The sequence below is a fragment of the Rissa tridactyla genome, chromosome 3, assembly GCF_028500815.1.
Source record: "Rissa tridactyla isolate bRisTri1 chromosome 3, bRisTri1.patW.cur.20221130, whole genome shotgun sequence".
Classification (NCBI taxonomy): domain Eukaryota; kingdom Metazoa; phylum Chordata; class Aves; order Charadriiformes; family Laridae; genus Rissa; species Rissa tridactyla.
In genome coordinates this window covers 23,961,164-23,980,970 of record NC_071468.1, presented here as the reverse complement: position 1 = coordinate 23,980,970, position 19,807 = coordinate 23,961,164, and the positions used below count along the sequence as shown (strand labels likewise).

Sequence of the window (19,807 nt, the reverse complement as noted above, 5' to 3'; positions counted from 1 at the left end):
ATTTCAGAACAGCCCCTATAAAAATATCAGCAGATGCTCCTTTTGAGCCAGGATGTTCAATATGCACAGAAACATTATAAACCATATGCAGAGCTGTCTATCATATAAAGACTTTAATTTTTCTAAGTATATTCCATGAGGGAAAAAAAACAACCAATGAGCCACCAACAACCACCCAAGGAGAAAAAAAAAAAAAGAAGAAAAAAAAAGCGCCTCCCATTCTTTGAATCAGAATGACCTATTCCCAGAAAAGGGAAAAAAAAAAAAGTAGTCCTTTGATTAAGTCTTTCCAACGTCTGGAAGTCTCCTAAAAGTGCTCTACCAGTTTTTCAGTAATTAAATAATATTGTAAGAGATTTTTCTTTTGTTAAAAACACAGGTGCATATATTTTGAACACCTTTCACATATTACCAGAGCTCTTTAACATGCCTTACCTACTGTTAGGCTGCAGGTTAACATCTGTGAAATTCAGGTCTGTACTGCCACCCAGGAAAATCTGTTCTCCATCACGAAATAATCGATACTGAGTAATGAGTCCATTGGGTTGCTTTGGTTCACTCCAGTAGATTTCCACTTCCGTTGAGCTGACTATAATATGATGAGGTTTTGGCCATACCCCTATTAACATCACAATGACGCTATTTCAATTTTATGACAGAAATACAAAGGGTGTTTTTTTTTCCTTTCCCACAGTTCGTGCTATTGCTTTCAGCAATGTAATGAAAGCTTAAAACATTGCCAGAGAAAATGACAGAATTCAACACACTTTCTGTATTTGTCCTATAACAAATGCAACCAACTAGACAAGGTACAGATTAATGGAGAAAAAGGCCGAAGGCTGCAGCCTTTGTATGCCCAGTTGTCTCTGCATATTTATTTGTGCTTTAAAAAGTACGCATCTGCTAATTGTAACCTCACTAACTTAAAGATGAACTTGGGGAAATCATCACAAAAAGAAAGTAGAAATGCAGTGCCAGGCAGTCAGTATAAAGAGTGTGTTAAGATATAAATATTCTAAGAGAGATGGATTCTCTTGTGTAAATTTGTACATGATATCTTGATGGATGATAGTAGAGTTTTGCACCTTGTTAAACCATCAGAAAATACAAGCCCATATGACCATCTCTTTGCAGTTCTATAAGAACATTTTTTTGCCTTACCATGAGGAGCAGCTTGTAAAGTTTGACCTGAAAGTGGTTGGCTAGAAGCACACCCAGCAGATGTGCATGCAGTAAGCATGAAGCTGTAATTAGCATATGGCTGCAGACCTAGAAAGAGCAAACAGAGGTTAGACTGAGATGTTGACATCAGGCATCCCAAGTATTGTATCTTTGCATTGAAAGTTACTGGACTCGAACTTAACTTCTAGTATTTTTGGCAAATATAAAATATGAACCATTGTCATTTTACACCTGAATAATATCTAAATGGTGAATCCTTGCTAATTTAGATACATATCCTCTACTAGTTTAAAAGACATGACAAAAAAAGTCAGACTGAATGTGTGTTTATGCTGCAATGGATCTATAGATGCCCCTCATATAGGCATATCTGAATTAGCTTCAAATCCATTAATTTAGATGGCACTTGCAGTGTAGTCACAACAGTCCAAATCTCAGCCCACATTACCATCTGAAAATTTACCCACTCTTTAAGGTGTGTTTCATCAGGTTTTGTAAACCATGCTTCTGCCTGTACAAAATGATTAAAATTAACTGGAAGGCACCTAAACATTCTTGGTACGTCAATCACTGGTAAAGGCCGTAGAAGTTCAGAGGTTTCCAAAAACTAAGCATCTGAAAGTGTAATTGCTTAGTGGTTTGCACTTGAAAAGCTGAAGAGCCCGTAACGTTTTGAAAATTTATTACAAATATATTTGCAGCAATAAGAAAAGATAATAAAATGCTCTCTTACTTGAACATGAAATCTTCTATACTGCAAACAAGTCCAAATACACTCTGTTCTTGTCCCCTTCCCAACTTCTATTTGTTCATTTTTTTCCCTATTTTTTCCTGTTGTTACAAGATTTTACTATAAATGCTATAAAGTAGTTAGAAAAAGGACTGACAACCAAGGCCTTCCCATTCCAAGATATTAATTTTAGCAACTTGTAAGTTTTTAAAAACTACTTTTTCAGCTCAAACCTTCTATGCTGGACATCCTTGAATGAGACTAAAAGAGAATATATGGCTTTAACCTTTCCTTGGAAATTTTCAAACATCCTTGTACTGTGTGTCAATGACTTCAGATTTGACATCAAGTTGCCTGCAGCTTGAGAATTTGACTTTAGGACTCCTCATAAAATTGCACCCAAGATTTAGCTAAGATACTAGGCTTTTAAAATAGCCATTTCTGCACACCCATTAAAGGCTTCTTACAGTTAAATCATTAAAGATGCAGACCTCTGTGAGCCTGTCTTGAACACCTCAGAGCTCAGCTTTAACTGCTGATTAGGTTCCCTCACAGAGCATGCTCTAGCCCAGGTTACAGGGTGTTTATTAAACTACTATTTTGGCTGTGTCTCAAAGTTGATCTTAAAAAATGTATTACCAGGCACAGACATTTAAAACCTCTCTCACACATGTTTACAAGGACCCTCTTAAGACCTCATAATACACTAAAAAAAAAGCTCCTGTTCCTGAATGCAAAGGGAAAAAACAATAGGACAACAAGCAGCAAATTATATGCAAAAAGTCTGTGAAAACACTAAGATGGCAAAACTGAACACTCATAAACTAGGAAGTCCCAGAGTTGGACACTGTATGATACGAATTGACCTCCTTTGTGGCACACTCCTATCTAAAATTCCCTCTAGCATGTGGTCTCTGGCCTGCCTAATTGTATGTAATTAGAGACTTTTTGTGCAGTGTCCATCCCTAGAGCATACTGTTGCTTTACTAACACCAACCATCTGGGCATTGCAAATGGCTTAACACAGTATCAGAAGAATTTTTTTTAAGAAAAGAAAACATTTCTTACGCTCAGAAAAAAGATGCAGACACAAAGAGACTGGGAAACGAAAACCTCCCTGGACCTGCCAGGAGGCCATTTGGGATGCCTGGGACCTACCTGCCAGAGTTCCTGGAGTTATGCACAACTTTATACACCCGAGCACAACTCCCAGTGCTTTCAGCTGCAGCTCTGAGAGCTCAGGAATTAGCAATTCAGGCCCCAGGTTTCAGGCAGGGTGTCCAGAAAATAAAGAACACATAGTTATGACAAACCGTGAAAGCTTGAGATGTGTCTTCCTCAGTGCCACAGCCTGAACAGAAATGAATGTCCTGCAGAGCCAGGACAGAAGCCAACTGCCTCGATCCAGAGACCATCTCTCCTCCAGGCTGTCTCACACTTCATTCGCTGTAGGTTTCTAATCCGGGGAATCCCACAGGATTTATGAGACCTGCCAGGGCCTGTCCCACCACCCCAGCTGGGGAGCGGGGACACTTCCCTGGGGCTGGGGCTGGGGCTGGGCTGGGAGATGGGCCCATGGGTGGCCTCAGCATGGCAGGGCCCATGGCTGGGCAGGGCTGGAGGCCGGCACAGCTGCCAGCAGGGATTGAGGGCAGCAGGCTGGGCTGAAATGTCCTCCCGGGCCCGTGGGGGAAGGCCCAGGGGAGGCTGGCAGCAGCTCAACAGGCAGCTGATGTGGGAGCGTGCTCCAGCGGGGAGACCGCCTTGTGTGCGGCCGCTTGGCCATCCTCCCAGGACACTGCCCCTTCTCCTTTCTTCCTTTTGGTGGCCAATGCCACCAGCCGCTCAACGATCCACGTTTTATCCCTCTGGGCTGGCACCATCCCTGTTGCCTCCCTCGCCGTGCTCCACATTCACACCAACTTTGGGCTTGCGCCTCCCTGACTTCTGACTAGCAGAGAGGAAATTTAGCTCTGGGCAGATGCAGAATTAGGCCCTTCTACACTGAGATTCTCAGAAGGAATAAACCTACCAAACATAGCAAAGGCTGAGGCAGCAGTCCTACATACAGAAGTCCTCATTTATTTATTTTTATTCCTCCCTGGAAGACACCCAGCTTGTGGACTGAATGAGGCAGTAACCCTACATACAAATGACTACGCTACTGTGTAAAGCAGAGTGCTTGTGTGAAAGAGGCTGAATTACGATTATACAGGTCAATTCATAAGTATTACACAGGTCAATTTTTAAGTGCTTGGCTTTGTGACCTTACTAACATACTCTTCATGTAGCTTATGTGCCTAATTGTAATTACTTTGAGAACAATACAATTCTGTGACAAGAAAAAAAGTCTGGGCAAGATCTTTGTTTATAAACAAATCTTTGCTTATAGCCATTGCGAAGATATTTTAATTAAAATACATTACAAACAAATAGAGAGAAAGAATAAGCAACAGTTATGTAGAAGGAAAATACTGAATGGAAGACATGCAGGCTGCTTACAAATTGAACAAGACATGAAGGAGAGAAAATAAAGAGATGACTCAGAGGGACAGCCCTGACAGTAACCTAATCATGAACTGGAGGAGAAGAAAAATCATCTGAACACTGTGTATGAAAAGTAAGAAGGGAGAAAATGACAGTTGCAGACTAGAGAGAGGCAAAGGCATGGAGGAAAGCCAAGTATTTAACATTTCAGGATAGAAAAGATTACTGTGGCAACAAATTACTTGAATTCCCCTAAAGGGAGTCATGTTCACTTTTAAAGGAAACATGCATAATAAAGCAATACTCATTTACAACTACACTTTAAAGAGAAAAATGGGCATTAAAAAAAGAGCACATGGTTTCACTAAATTTATTGGTGAAATTCTGATACTTGAAACCTCTAGTCATACATGGAGCAGTCACAGCAGATTTTTATCTAGAATATTAAAGCTTTGCATTAAACGCCTTGTTTTAACGTGTGCTTTGGAAAGCTCTGTGCAAATCTATGTATGAGATTAATAACAAAAATAACAAGTAAAATAATCTTGAAACATAAACAGCATTTTGCTTTTCCAGTTCCTCTACCTGATTGTTCACTAGAGGATACTTCTCCTGTCTTCATTTTTGGTCTGTTACTGGGGGGGGGTATTCCTTTTTTTTTTTTTTTTAATTTAGCAGACTATTTTGTTATTGCAGCATTTGTCATTTTTTCAAAAGGCTGTGAAACAGTGTTTTTTTAACAAGGCATTCTTCTGTTAGCCAAATCAATTCCTTCTGGTACTGTTTGTCTCCATTTGTGGGTATGGCTCCAGCAAGGTCAGTAATTAGCTCCTAGGCTAACACTCCTGGGCCCCACTGTGGGAATTTTACTCAGGAGGATGTCAGATTGCTGACCACAGCCTCACACAATCCCTCCACCCCAAAGAGTTTCCTTTAGACAAATATTACTAATGATTAAGTGCTGCATGGAGATAGAGTTGACCAGTGACAACATTTCTGTATCTCTTCATTTTTCACTGCCCTGAAATGGAGAACATGTTCAGATGAAAGAATTTCAAACAATTCAGTCATAAAGTATTTCTTAATATTGTTTCTTTTACTAAAATAAACATCAATGATCTTGCTTGGCTTTTACCTAAAGATGATGGATCATACAAATACTCAGGATATTGTCTTTATTGTACTAAAATGCAGGACTTGAGAAGAATCTTTGCTATAAACCCACCTGCTGCTGCTGAAGAGGGCACTCTTAGCTTTCTTTTACAATTCCCCTAATTATTTTCTTCAGTCTTACCCTCTGCCTGGCCCCCACTGCAGAGCATTAGCAGGCCCATTTGTAAAGTAGTAGTAACACAAAGTGAAACAATGCCATAACTGTCATCCAAATTGTTCTGTACAGGGTAGTGGAAGTGTTCAGTAATAAATGATATAAAAAGGTCTTTTATTGACAAGCTGCCATGTGCTGTTTGCATTAGAGAATATGAGAAGATGATGGCTGCTGCCCCTAGGTCCCAATGGCATTCAACTCAGTGAGATAGCAGAAAATGCTTCAGTTTGCTTAAAGCATTGATAACACCTCTAAATAATTAACTGAGGACTTCCTGTCTTCAATTACTTAATGCTTTTTTTAACATCTTGAGAGGATTATAAGCAATTTATGGATTTCACATGATGAGCACATTCACCGCTATTCCCACAAAGCATTTGTGGGATCATGTTTCCAAAGCTTTGATGTAATTAAAAATAAGCAGCAAGACAATGGTGCAGTGGCAAGGTGCTAGCCTTCTCGTCTGTTATTTGCAAGACCCTAGATTCAAAGTCTCAAGAAATACTAATGCTACAGCTTCATTAACGTTCAACTGTTGCTCAGGGAAAAGCGGACAGTTTTGGAAAAAAAAAAAAAAAGAAAAAAGGAACAAGAAGATGAGAAAATCAAAACATACATCCACAGGGAATAAGATAACAGTTCAAATATTTGAGATTATGTATGAAATAAATTTGATTGTTTTATCTTATTCTTTTAATTCAGAGAGCAATAATTATCCACATTGCTAAATCACTGCCATGGATTCTACATTATTACCCAAGGAAGCTCCCACAGACAACAGCACAAAATTTGATTATGACTGTCAGGAGGAACGATCACTTATTCTACTCCTGGCTTAACATGGCAGCATTGGACAGTGGCTTAATAGAACAGGCACACAAAAGGAAAAAAGATCCTTGTTTCTGACAAGGTAATTTCATTTCCTCTCTTTTCCAACTGGTAAGAAAAACAGTATTGCTTGCATTAAAATCTCAGTTACTCTGGAATTATGACCGCCTTTTGTGAAGGAAGTGAGAGTACGAGAAGTATTTTTCAACTGGGTTTGATAAATCGTTCCTTGTTGGTAGGTGTTTTTTACAGCATAAACTTACAACTGCAATTCTAGAACACATACCACCAAATGGCATACTCCAGTATCTCATGTCCAGAAGCACTGAATATGGAGACAGGAGTAATATACAGTTGATGAATTTCACACCTGAGTACGATATTGTGAAAGAGGAACAGCAATCCTTTACTCCTCTGTGAGTGACTACAGCAAGGATGAATTCTTTTAAAGCACTAAGGGATCCACTCTGACTCAGGACTCATGCTTTGAGGTATGGTTGAGGGTGCCATATATGCTGTACAGGTTTTATATGCTCTAAGTCAGCTTCTCCTCTTTGGGTGGCTATCATATGGTGCGTGTATAATATATGAATCTCTAAGTTTCCTACTTGGGTGGAAAAAAAGGAAAAAAAAAAAGTATTTATGAAATCCTGAAAATCATAGATACAAGAATTTGATGAGCAGGCTGAGGTCAAAGGGTGAAAAAAGATATGCCAGAATGTTTATGTTCCTGTTTTGTGTTCAACAGAAACATTTCTAAGAATAATTTTGCTTCAGTGTAACATTCAAAGATAACTAAAAATTGAATACATGGAAATAATACGTTTGAGGTCTGAGTCAAATCTTCCCCCAAAATCCCTTGACTATATCTTCTTTCAGATACACACACACTAGTGAAATTTCACTAAGTATTTAGAAAATGGCTATAAGCAATATAGAAGATTATAAACAGAATCCAGGATCTTTCCCTTTCTGTCTTCCTTTTCTTTTTTTGTTATCTCAGGCATAAAGTACCGGATCCTTCTTGCTCCTACACTGCTACACATTCACAGCAGCACTAGTGACTTCAACAGTAATGTGCAGTAAGCACATTAATGACGGTAAAAGAGAGAATTCAATCTGTACAAAGGGATGGCAAGCCTACACAGAATATCTGAGACCTTGAGCACACCACAATTATGCATCTTGAATTGAGCTGGACAGATTTATTTTAAAATTTTGAAATTAAATCCATTAATATTAAAAAAAAAAAGCAGCCAGAAACAAAAGAGATTGAAAAAAAATAAATTTAAGATACGTAAAGTCATCATAGAGCATTTTAAACTGTGCACAGTACTAGGGATTTAAAAGTTACTGACAAGTAGCATTTTTGATATGTTAATACTGACTTATACCTTAAGGACAGGACATTAGCCTGTCAGAGAGCTCTGCCTCCTTACCTGATACTGTGTGCTGCATTCTGCTTGCAGCGTCAGTGTATATAAGTCCTTTCCCTACTTGACTGATCTGGTACTCTCTGATGATACCATTTGGTTTCTTGGGTGCGATCCAGCTTAAATGTAATGCTGTTGAGTTCAAAGCACTGACGTCTGGTGGCTGAACACTCTCTGGGACTCCTTGGACAGTGACTGCAACTACCTGAAGACATATGAATTAAACATCAATTTAATGTAATAGTACACTAGATACCATGATCAATGAGAATGTCACTTTTGTTTTAAAATGTTGTTTGGCCTGGCATATCATTACCAAGGGCCTGGAGAACTAGTTACTTTTTTCCTCCTTTTTCACAATGAAATCTGACCTTGAATACATTACATAAGTCTATGTCTACAATTTATCACAACAGGTTCACCACGTTTTAGCTGCAGTGTATAGCACAGGGTGAAACAACAAAAACTGTATTGCTTCAAAACTCTTGATAACTCTCTTCCATATGGTTTGTCAGTGTCTCTGCATTTTAACTGCCTGATTTCATATATTTTAAGCACCAGTAAACATGGGGCTAAGCCTCCATATATCCCATGCAATCTGAACTCTATTGTAGTTATTTGCAACTCCATATTTCTGTAAGGAAACCAGATTTTGAAAGGCAGAATAACTTTGCACTTGTTAAGCTCTTTCTACAAAAAAAAAAGAAGAAAAAGGAAAAAGCTAGTTTTCTATTGACACGTCTCTACTATCTCTTACACAGGCATTTTCAAATTACACAGGTTTAATAAGTGAGTCAGACCTTTTTCTCTTTGAGAATCACTTTTCTTTTCCTGTTATTACCACCATAAAGTATTTATATTATGCTGTAAATATAAAATGTGCCCTCCATAATATATTAGTGCATTTGGTGGAATCAGTCCCTACTTGCAGACTTCAGTGTTTGCAACAGTGAAGTCCTTAATTACAGACAAGTGAAATAAGCAGGATTTATTAGCTCAGGCCGATGCTTGCAGCAACTGTGCGTACACAGCTTCCAGTCCGGAGCTCTGTGTCGGGGTAGAGGACTTTGCGCCTATCTCCATCCCTCTGCATCAATGTTTCTTTTCTTATGCTTTTGGATGAGATTTGCACCAATAAGAGAAACATTTAAACACCTGAAAAAAAAATCAACTTTTCAATCCCATAGATATTATAATTACAAAGCAGAGTCATTATTCTCCACCTCTGCGCCACAGATGTCCTAGAAATTAATTTTCATAGAGGCAAGGATATTATTGTGAAAAAGAGGTCATTTAAGAAATAGGTTTTCCAAATTATGGAAAGGCAGCTATATACAAGGCAGCTACTTTGCAGAACAGAAACTAGAGCTGGCTAAATAGTAATGCTGGTGAAAGGCATCTATGATTCAAAGTGACACAAGAGGAAACAAAGCAGTGACAAAGGGAGGGAAGAGATTCCGTTTGCCTAAAACTGAAGCAGGGCAGGTTGCACACAAAGGGAGTGCAAAGCCTGAAGCAGGTGCAGAACATGGAAAGCCATTGAAAGGTAATACAGTGGAAGGAAGCTCTAAGTGAGAAGGTTGTTGAACAAATTGGTAGAGTAGAGCTAAAGCAGACAAACTAAGAAATACCAAGGAAGAAGAGCCCATAGACCTCCTAGTGAGAAGGAAAGATTTAATTTCAAGGCTTAGAGAAAGTGCATTTTAATATTCCTTACTCTATTCTATCATGTCCATCTTTCTCTTTAACAAACATCGGTTCCTACAATGCAATTTCAGCTTTCCCAAGACTGAGACACTGCTGTCTTCTTCCACTTGCTTGTATCAACCTTAGGTTCCAAATAATCACCTGTCAGTAGTTGAATCCAAATACGATTATTGATGTTTTTCACTTGCTAACTCAATAATCATTATGTCTTCAAGTTACACCTTTCCAAAAGCATTTTTATGTTACCACACTGGTTGATAAAATTCTGGCACCAGTTCCATAAAGACCAATTTACTAACCTTGCTGCTGTCTGCGCAACCAGCAACAGTGCAGGCTCGCAGCTGGTATGAATATTCTTGGTATGGCTGGACACCACTTGTGTCTGTGAAGCTCATTTCTGTTCCTCTGAAACGCTCAATTCCATTCCGGAGAATGATATAGTGAAGAATAAGACCTATTGCAGAAAGAAAGTTTTCCCTTTTGCTAGCTGAGAAATCCCATGTGATGGTATACTATAATAACTTACTCCGCACACAGAAAATATTAAATTAAATCTCTAGGCGACCACTGTAACAATCATCCTGTTTAAACAGCTAATGTCAATTACCAGCTACTCTCCTCAACCTCTACATCAACATCTCAATATTTCTCAATTTTTATTGAGAGCTATTCCAAGTTTTCTCACTGTTTGAAAATAATAAGCAAGATTTCCCGAAAGAAACATGAATAACATCCACTCTGCACTCCCCCCCTCCCCATTCCCCAAATATTTTGTAACATGATTGTGATTTTCTGATCATATTTTCCTATTATTATTACTACTGTTCTCAAAAGAAGCTTCTGGGCACTTCTTAGCGACATACTAAATTGTCTTCTGTGAAATTAGACTCTACTCTTATCTGCAATGAAAATGATCTCATCCTAGAGCAAATCCTTCTTGCAGAGGTTAGGAATACATATATTTCAGTGCCAGTGATTAAATAAGCAACATTTTGTGATTTTGGAACACTGCCAGGGAATGACAGAACATAGTCTTTTTTTAACATATATCAATACCGTTTGGTTGAAGTGGTTCCTCCCAGTTTAGCAGTATCATGTCTTCCCGATTATCCACTTTGGCCCATTTTGGTGGACTTACACCCTGTGGCACATCTTGCTTAGTGACAGCTCTACTAATTTCACTGAAGCCTCTTCCATAACTATTCCAAGCAGCCACTCTGTACTCATATGTGATAAAAGGTTCGAGGTTCAGGTCTAGGAGAAGAAAAAGTTACATATGGATCATCTCAGTCATGAAAATACAAAATACTTTTGGTTTATTTTTTTTCTGTGCCTATGGGACTACTTCTGTGTTTAAAGACAGATAGATATGGAAGTTGTTCAAATAGAGCAATACTTCTACCAACTTCTGTTAAAGTAGGTTTAGACCTTATGTATTCACAGAGTTTCTTGCTACTCATTTCATTTCCCTGAAGATACTGTCACAGATTAATTCTTAAAGAATGCTACTTCACTACAATTGCTTCACATTTAATTAGAATACTTGATAGCATTCAGGACAACTTTTTCTCCAGAGTGAATTAAATGCACTAGCAAATTGCCAACCCGATATGCCAATTTTCCTTACCTGTAAATGAATACTGGTTTGGACTCCCTGTGTAGACAGTCTCTTCTTCAGTCTCTGGACACACACCTTCCTTTATCTCCGTTTCTGTAGCACTCTGTGAACCTTTTATCCACGCACAGATGCTCTCCCTAGGATCAAAGTCACACTTTCCACAGTGTGCTGTTGCCTCCATAGATAAAGGGCAAAGGATATTAGCCTTGCACTCTTCTTTTACCTAAGGAATACACATAAAATTTGAATATATTTATCGCATCTTCCTTTCTTTACAAATGCTTCCATTAGTATTTCTCTGTCTTTATGCAATGTAAAAATCAAGTAACCACATTGAGTACATTGGTATTTCTAGCATATGGGAGACCTTTTCAGCCTTTGGCCTGTCTACTGTCTCTGGTCATTAATGCTTTTATAATCCTTTCTAAAAGAAACATTCTTCTTGAGGGTTCTTACATGAGAACATCGCAAATGTTAACCACTGGAAGCCCAAATGGCTGGGTTTGTTGAAAGCAGAAGAGTCTATAATCAAATAAGAGCAGGATTTTATCTGAGAATTTGAACATGCTGCCCCTGCAAAGGCCAATATCCCGTGGCAAATCAGTAGCAAATTCCCAGCTCCTCACACAGCTTGCCAAGTACACAAGAGGGCTCTATGCAATTCCTTGGCAGCTGTCACGGCTGAGAACTCTATCCATGGGTGATATAAATCGTATCCTCTACCACATCACTCCTAAACAGCAGTTTTGCTGCAATAAGAGGACCTCTGCAAACATTGATGCAGATATAAGATTTAACCCATAAAGAACAATTCACAGAAATAGAAATATACACTGAACATCCACAAGTTTCCATTAAAATTCATGAAATAATATTTTTGCCAAACCATAAGCTAGAGAGCAGTAATTCTCATAAAATATAGGTTGCTGCAGGAAGAAATGTACTGCAATATTTGCTACAAATATTTCTGCCCTTTAGGCTACAAACTTTAGAACGAAGAACAAACAGACTATATCTAATGCTTCCTTAATTCACCTATTGAAATTAGTTTGTTAGCTGATTATGAACCTCAGCTAATTTAATTTCCCAAACTTGGGGCTTTCACAAAAATTACATTGTCATAGATTATCAATATAAGATGTAGGATATAGATGGATAGGATTCACATATAAAGTAGCTCCAGAATATGTCCCAGAATATCAGTCCTTTTAATGTTAGTAAATCTATACGTATCAGAAAGCCAGGGCTGCTATCTCTTTTCTACTGTGGGTAAATGAAACACAAAGCACTTCCTTTGTTTATAACATTATACCTAAGGCATGGATCTAGCATGTTATCTTCCAGAATTCATTAACCTATTCTCAGCCATTTTTTTGCCTTGCGTGAACTACTAATACAATGCATTGAGGAACTGTAGCTGACTCATCACAACACTTGGATTTTCTCTGGGAGAAAATTATTCAGTCTGAAAATGAAATGACATGAAAAGGAGAAGATGGAAGAATATTTGTGTATTAACTTAGCAGATGAACAAAAAGGATACAGGAACACCTGTATGTGTCAGGATGTGATCCGTTTTTCTTTCTACTTTAGTGATAAATTCAATAATATCTACCTGATTTCCATATTGTAGAATTCACAATATCCAACCCTCTTTCTTTCTCTCTCATCCACTTTCTCCCTCTCTCGAAATATAAATAATATAAAAATATAAACAATATAAATATAAATAATGATAACAGTTATAATAACAGTTGACAATATTTTTACAGTTTATGTATAACACCAAGATGCTAATTCTTGAAGATTTCTATTGTATTCAACCAGAGTTGCAAGACTTTGCAGCTTTGAAAGATGGCCAAATTGTCTCACGTTGATACCTACAGTCACTGGCCACTCTTAGAAAAGATGGAATTAGCCTTTATGGTGCCCAGTTTAATCTTACATTAAAACATAGTGAAAATAAACTGTGTCATTCTTTAGGCATGAAAGGCACCAAAAATATAATACCCATATTGTTGCTAAAAGTTTTACAGGGACCTATCCTAGTACTGATGAAACTTATCCAAAATTGCCACTGGTTTTCTATAGGATCAGGATTAAGTCCACCAAGAAAATATTAGTTGCTTTATTTTTACTTATTTTTTTTTTTTAGGAGGCTGGAATCTATGTCTTATGCTTGCCCAAACTGAAATATAATAGCATTTTTATACTTCAGAACTGGCCACTTCAATTTCAATTTTCCCTTAAGGAACATCATCAGGAACTTTGGTCACAGGACGGAAGCTGCCTATACATGCCAGTCTTGTTAGTGTGCCAGCTTTTAGCCACTGCACTAATCTGAAGTGCTGGGCAACACTTCACAGAGGCAGCTAATCATTATTAATTCCTTTAGAATTCATTGCAATAACATCAATCATGGTGAACTCATTCGGTATTAATATGGATGTAATGTGAAAATGAATAATGCACACAAGAGTTTTTATATTCCTATTTTAGAAAAATAGTTATGAACAGTGTATTTCTCTTTCCATCGTCAAATCGGAGCTACCGAGAGATTTTCTATCAATTACCTTCATCATCATTCCAGCTGAAATCTTGTCAGAGCAAACATATTTCAAAGGATTATATCCAACTCCATTACAGCATTCTTCGCTCTTTGGAATAAGTTCAGTCTCACAGCATTTTACTGGCACTTGGTCATTCTTCCTAACATGTGCTAGGAACTCGCCACTGGAACCTGAGCAGCATATGGTATCTGACATATTCACGTATTCCTGCCCACAACAGAACATCCCTGAAACCAAAAACCAAAAAAATATATCTGAATATGAAATTTAAATAAATAAATAAATAGATAGATAAATAAAGGAGAAAGCTCTGAATGCATATAGCTTGGCATAAAACCAGCAGCAGCTGGAATTATGCAGATTTAGCTAAAGCGAGATTAAATTCTAATGTGAGGTGGCTGAATAAGCGTCCTGACTTCTAGACCTGCTGAAAACAATCAAGAATTAGAGGAATAAACAGGGATCCCCTACAATCAACTTACACCATTGCTGAACTTGTGTAAGAACCTTTGCTATGAAAAACCATGCCAAAGTACTGTGCACAGCGGTCGAAGACAGACTGTTGATGAAAATTTCCTGTAGAACGTAGAAATTGAGAAAGCTTCTCCATGTACTTTCCAGTCAGGTCTCATTCATCCCCCCCTTACATGGGCAGCCTTCCAACAGTGCATTTTAGCATTCCAGAATGTTTCACATTATATTTTATGTTTTAAAGTGTGGGTTCATACTAGGTATGTAGAACCGAATGGGTGATTTGCCAAATACCCACAGTGCAGCTTCAGTCAACTGATACAAAGAATTACTCTTTAAAAAGTTAATATCTAAATATAATTTGCATTTCTGTAGTGGAATCGATAAGCTGCCAAAGTTAATTCCACAGTCTTTCTTCTATTTTTAATAATTTTATTTTAAAAGTAAAAGCGTGTCATAACCACGGTAGTTTTCCAAATATTCACATAAACGATTCTGCAACTGTGAAATACCAGCCTTGAACCCCACACCATTTAAAGAAAGGGGTAGGTTTTAACTCTGAACCAAATGCTACAAACACCTCTATAATTGACAGTGAAATAAATGTTACTAATTCAACTAGGAAGACATCACAAAAAAAACCCCCAGTTCTGTGATATACTGTTACATCTGCAAAGCAATTTGTATTTGACATAATTTCTGTAGTATGTAGACATTTAAAACACATGCAAAAGTGGCGGCTTTTCTCACTGCAATTTATTTTAGCAAATATCTCTTAGGAAGTCATACAGAATGAAAATTACTCTTTAAGGGTATGATCCTGCTAAAGCATTCAGAACATTTCATTCCAATCACTGGAAGGACTCAAAATGGTGTCACTTTCATACTTTACCTATTTTCAGGGCTGGTTCCATTCACAGAAATCAAACTGTGATCACCAGCTCTCTGAGATGTAAATATTTCTGCCTGTTCACACCCTTTTTCCAAATCGTCCTCAGATTCTACCGATTTTAAGTAGAAAATTAATGCAGAAAATGACTCAATTCAATACCAATAAGCACCTCAGACAGCCCCAAGGGACTTTTGACAGGCAAACCAAAATTTTGATAATGAACTGTTTTTCTATTGAAACCAACAAGGCTGTATTCTTTCACTGCGAACCTCATCTTTGTTTAACTGAATTAAATTTTTCAGCCAAGATTTCACTCACATAACAAGAAGTGACTCCCTTTCTAGTTTCTTTGGTAAACCATTACTTCTTTAATTATTATCAACCTTGTTCCAGTGTGATAAATTGCTAATTACTTAATACCCTAATCAGCGTTCATTCTTTGCACAGATAAACTGTGACAGCGCCATTAATTTAAATAGTAATTTCACTTAATGGCCAGAACGGCACACCAGATTTTTATGCAGCATTTTCTGAAGACTGCATCCATCACTGCAATATTCTGACATAAAGATGTCTGACGTGCACTAACTCACTTAGGGAGAGCAGATGTTGCAGAGCGGAGTTTGGTAGTAATTCCCATAGTGCATCACTTCAGCATGAATGAGCTGCAAAGGCAGAGGTAGACAATCTTCTGAAACTGCATTGCATAGCCTCTGACCTTTGCTTAATTTATCACATGTAGCACTTGACTCCTGAACCTTGACACCTCAAATGTACAATTTTAAATATGCTCCAAGAAAAACAAAACAGGACCCTGTAATATTGACGGATTGATTTGCCTTCTAAAAGCACTTGCTTAAGGATCCAGAAATTCCTATAAAACCTTGCTGAATTCAGCAAAATATCAAAATACAAACTATTTGTTTGTAAATCTGCTGGAATGTGCATGTCATGCTTTATATATTTATGTTTTGTAGGCATATAATGCATTACAGCAAAAAGAAAATCCATGGGCTGGAAAAGACACTTCCTGCTAGCAGTGATTTCTGTCAACAATTATTTCATGTTCATCCCCAGCAACTGAAAAAAATTACAAACATAGCTGAGTGATGAATTACTAATTTAGTAAATCTGCAAAACCATTGCTTTCAAAAGGGAAAAATGAGTATTAAAAGGCTTAGCCTTTGGAGCCAGAATAGAGGATCAACAAAATACACAGCCAGTGTACATTGCAAACTACTCCAAAAATCCTTGGCTTACATGTGGGTATTGCAACTACTACAGATCAGGAACCGCAAGAGTACAAAGCATCATCTTTCATGACTCTGGGATGTCAGTATAGTGGCATTTTACTAGCTGCTTTTTTCTTTCTTCTTCTTTTTTTTTTTTTTTTTTTAAAGAGAAAATCCAAGAGTGGTTTTAGCTGACATTATCCTTTATAGCCAGAAATAGACAACTTTGAATAATCGCATTGCAGCAGTGGGGCTCAGGATGTGTGTATACAATGGCATCACTGCCAGCCTTTGCCAGTAGATGTCTCTATGGTCACCCCACTAAATAAGGCCAACAAGGGGTGAAAAATAAAACCTATGAAAAAAGAAATTAAAAAAAAAAAAAGAGTAATGTGAGATGGAAAAAGCATCTCTTTTTCCAGGACAGGCTCTCTGAAAAAGGTATACAATGGCAAATGAAAAACTTCTACCTTTAAGCCAACATTCAGTGCAAACCTGGGTCTAGATTCTGCAGAAACACGCTGATTTCAAACTGGTCATGCAACAATAAGGCTGTGCACAAGACTTGCACTTGTAGCGATCATGTTTTTCTTCTATAGTTTTTTCAAGAAACAAAAACTCCCAAACAAAAGCTTTAAATTGCCATTATATTTTTAACCATGGCATTCATTGCCAACTACAAAACAAAGCTTCAGAAGCATTTCAGCTTTTGCATAAAGCCACTCCTGTTATCTCTTCTCCTTCTAGACAATGAGATCAGCTTTCCAATTACCATATTCTTGCAAAATTCTACTTATCCATTTGCCAATGATAAGTAAATTATGTTTTTATGTGAGTGTATTTTTTCCATTAGAATCATTGTAATAGTAGGGACAGGGACCAGGTAGATTTTTGTGCCTGGCTTGTGCATTTTCATGATGTATTTAGCAAGGCTGAACTACTCTAAGAAATTAAGCAAAACCCTATTGAGCGTGATGTATACGATATGATAAGAAACCACAATCTATTCTATGCTTAATGCAAAAGAATATGATCTCTTTTCAACTATGGTGCTAATTCATCTTTCAAATCTGTATTTGTGTTCAGCTGTATGCTGGCTCACAGCATAAAGTCCTCACAGAAAACCTGTAAATGATGAAAAAGCCACTGTTTTCTTTTTTAATAGCCAAAAAAATGTCATCCTGACCCATTCTCAAGAAAAATGGTGTAAATGATAGAGCGCTATAGGCTAAACACATTTTAAAAAGAGAGGCATAAAGGTTTTTTAAATAAATATATTTAAGGAAAAAAACTGTTAAGAATACATATATACTGAAATGAAGAACATAACTTTCATCCCAAGATACCTGTATTACACTCCTACACAACTCATCTGCCCAGAGAGAGCAGTAAAAACATAAACGCTACCCCAGCAGTTCTGTTCCAACAGCATCTGTTAATTCACTCCATTTATAAAATACATATTGACAAAGACAACTGAACTGGGACCAGGGAGATTTGATTTGGTGTGAGAAAGTCAATTCAATGTGATTTTGTTAAAGGGCTCCTGCAGGCAAATAAAAGAGTTTAAGTAATAAAGTACATAAAGAGATGTTTTATGAGCCAGCCCCGTCTTGTGGCAGCCACACAATGCGTGGCAATGCGAGAGGGCCTTGTGCGGAGCTGATATTGTGAGCCCTGCTAGGTGCTGTAGATCAGGCACAATTAGGGACCACAGTGAGGGGGAGCTAAAATCATGCAAGCGGTGCTGTTCACAGCACTCACTCCATGAGTCACCACCAGAAGGGAAGGAGAGCATAGAAACCACAGAAAGCCTTGCGATGGCTCTTCTGATTAGCCCTTCCCGACAGTCAACACAGAACTACGGTACTTTGGATGCAACAGCAGCTGAAGGATCCACCGAATACAAAATAAGAAGAAGATAGGGCTCATTTTTTGGGAAAGGAGGAGTTCAGCCTTCAGATCTGGATTCTTCGTTATATATTGAGATCCTTAGTTGTACAACTAGAGGCTCAAACTGGCACGCATATGGCGAAAGCACTGCATCACTCATCTCTGTACACCAAGCAGAATTGGCTACTAAACCTTCATTATTTCTGTGTTTTGAAATCGGGCTCCCCTTTGAGACCACAGTTGTTTCTGAAGTCTTTTTGTCAGGCTGAGAAAGCCTAAGGCTGATGGCATATAATTTGTCTAATAACTCTGGAAAGAAAAGACACATGAAAATACCTGAATAGGCTTTGTAATAATACCTCCAATCGCTGTCACCAGCTAGTCACAGAATGCTTTACAAGGAAGGAGGGTTCAGGTTGTACCTCTGAGTGATGGAGTAACATCCTATGGCGTGCAAGAGATTAATGGGATACACCAGATGAACAAGTGACTAGTGCTAGGGATTAAGTTTTTTTAATTTTAAATCGCAGCAGGTTTACCCCTATGGAGATTCACAAATGAGGGACATGGACCACCAAGCACCGTAATCTTCAATTACTAGGTGACTAACCCCACATCTTCAGAGCAAATGGAAAATCCCTGCACTGGGATCCATGGCAGCACAAGGCGGCCAAGTCTAACCTCTGCTCTACCCATTGAAAGGGGACTGGTCCTATTTCCTGACTGGCATAATGAAAGATCACGCACTCCTGAATTTTCTGGTGCCTCCAGCCCCTACAGCTTTTGGACAAAGGCATATTGAAAGCTCACCATTCTGCAGTCTATCAGAATAGGTGAATAAAGGGCAACATCATTTAACAAATTGGCATACACACCTTAAATCTGAGTGTGTCACCGCTGAATGGTTTGTGTCACAAGAGATTTAGAAAGATGAAGACCCTTTTCTCTTGAAAACTTATCGCTTACCTGTGAGAGGTCTGTGTGCAGTCCCCTCTTCTTCATCTCCACAACAGACCAAGTCTGTGCTTATGACTTCTCCACCACAGCACTGCTGATTGAAACTGTCATGGAGGGATCCACCACAGCAGATCTGATTGCCCGATGTGGAGTAAGGCATTCCCTGGCAGCAAGAGTCACCAATTCCAACTGAAACTCTGTTTTGCTCTCCATTAGGGCAACATACTTCTCCTGTCAATTTAAGAATGCAATTAAAGATTTTATGCATTTATAGCTCTTGGAATCCCTGAGAGGCTTTCATCTGGTAGCAACAAGTCTGAGTTCACACACTAGTAGCTTCATGTACAAAACGTTCCGTGTGAAAGCATGGAATCACTTGGTACTTTAGAATGCTATAAAAGTATTATATTCATTTATAATAACAATTAAAGAAACATGCATTAATGAATTCAGGGCCAAGGCTCCATGAGATATCAAAAT

General features: G+C 38.1%; 1 protein-coding gene across 1 annotated transcript in view; it reads right to left on the bottom strand.

Annotated features, from left to right (window-relative positions):
- Positions 1-19,807, bottom strand: part of USH2A (usherin) — a 392,064-nt gene that overhangs the window by 68,542 nt on the left and 303,715 nt on the right. The window contains exons 49-56 of the mRNA XM_054195462.1: positions 19,337-19,558; positions 13,886-14,109; positions 11,322-11,535; positions 10,751-10,948; positions 9,994-10,148; positions 7,994-8,192; positions 1,162-1,269; positions 436-619 (exon numbers count right to left, since the gene is read on the bottom strand). Coding sequence (XP_054051437.1) covers positions 436-619; positions 1,162-1,269; positions 7,994-8,192; positions 9,994-10,148; positions 10,751-10,948; positions 11,322-11,535; positions 13,886-14,109; positions 19,337-19,558 — 1,504 coding nt within the window. The remainder of the gene's footprint in view (positions 1-435; positions 620-1,161; positions 1,270-7,993; positions 8,193-9,993; positions 10,149-10,750; positions 10,949-11,321; positions 11,536-13,885; positions 14,110-19,336; positions 19,559-19,807) is intronic.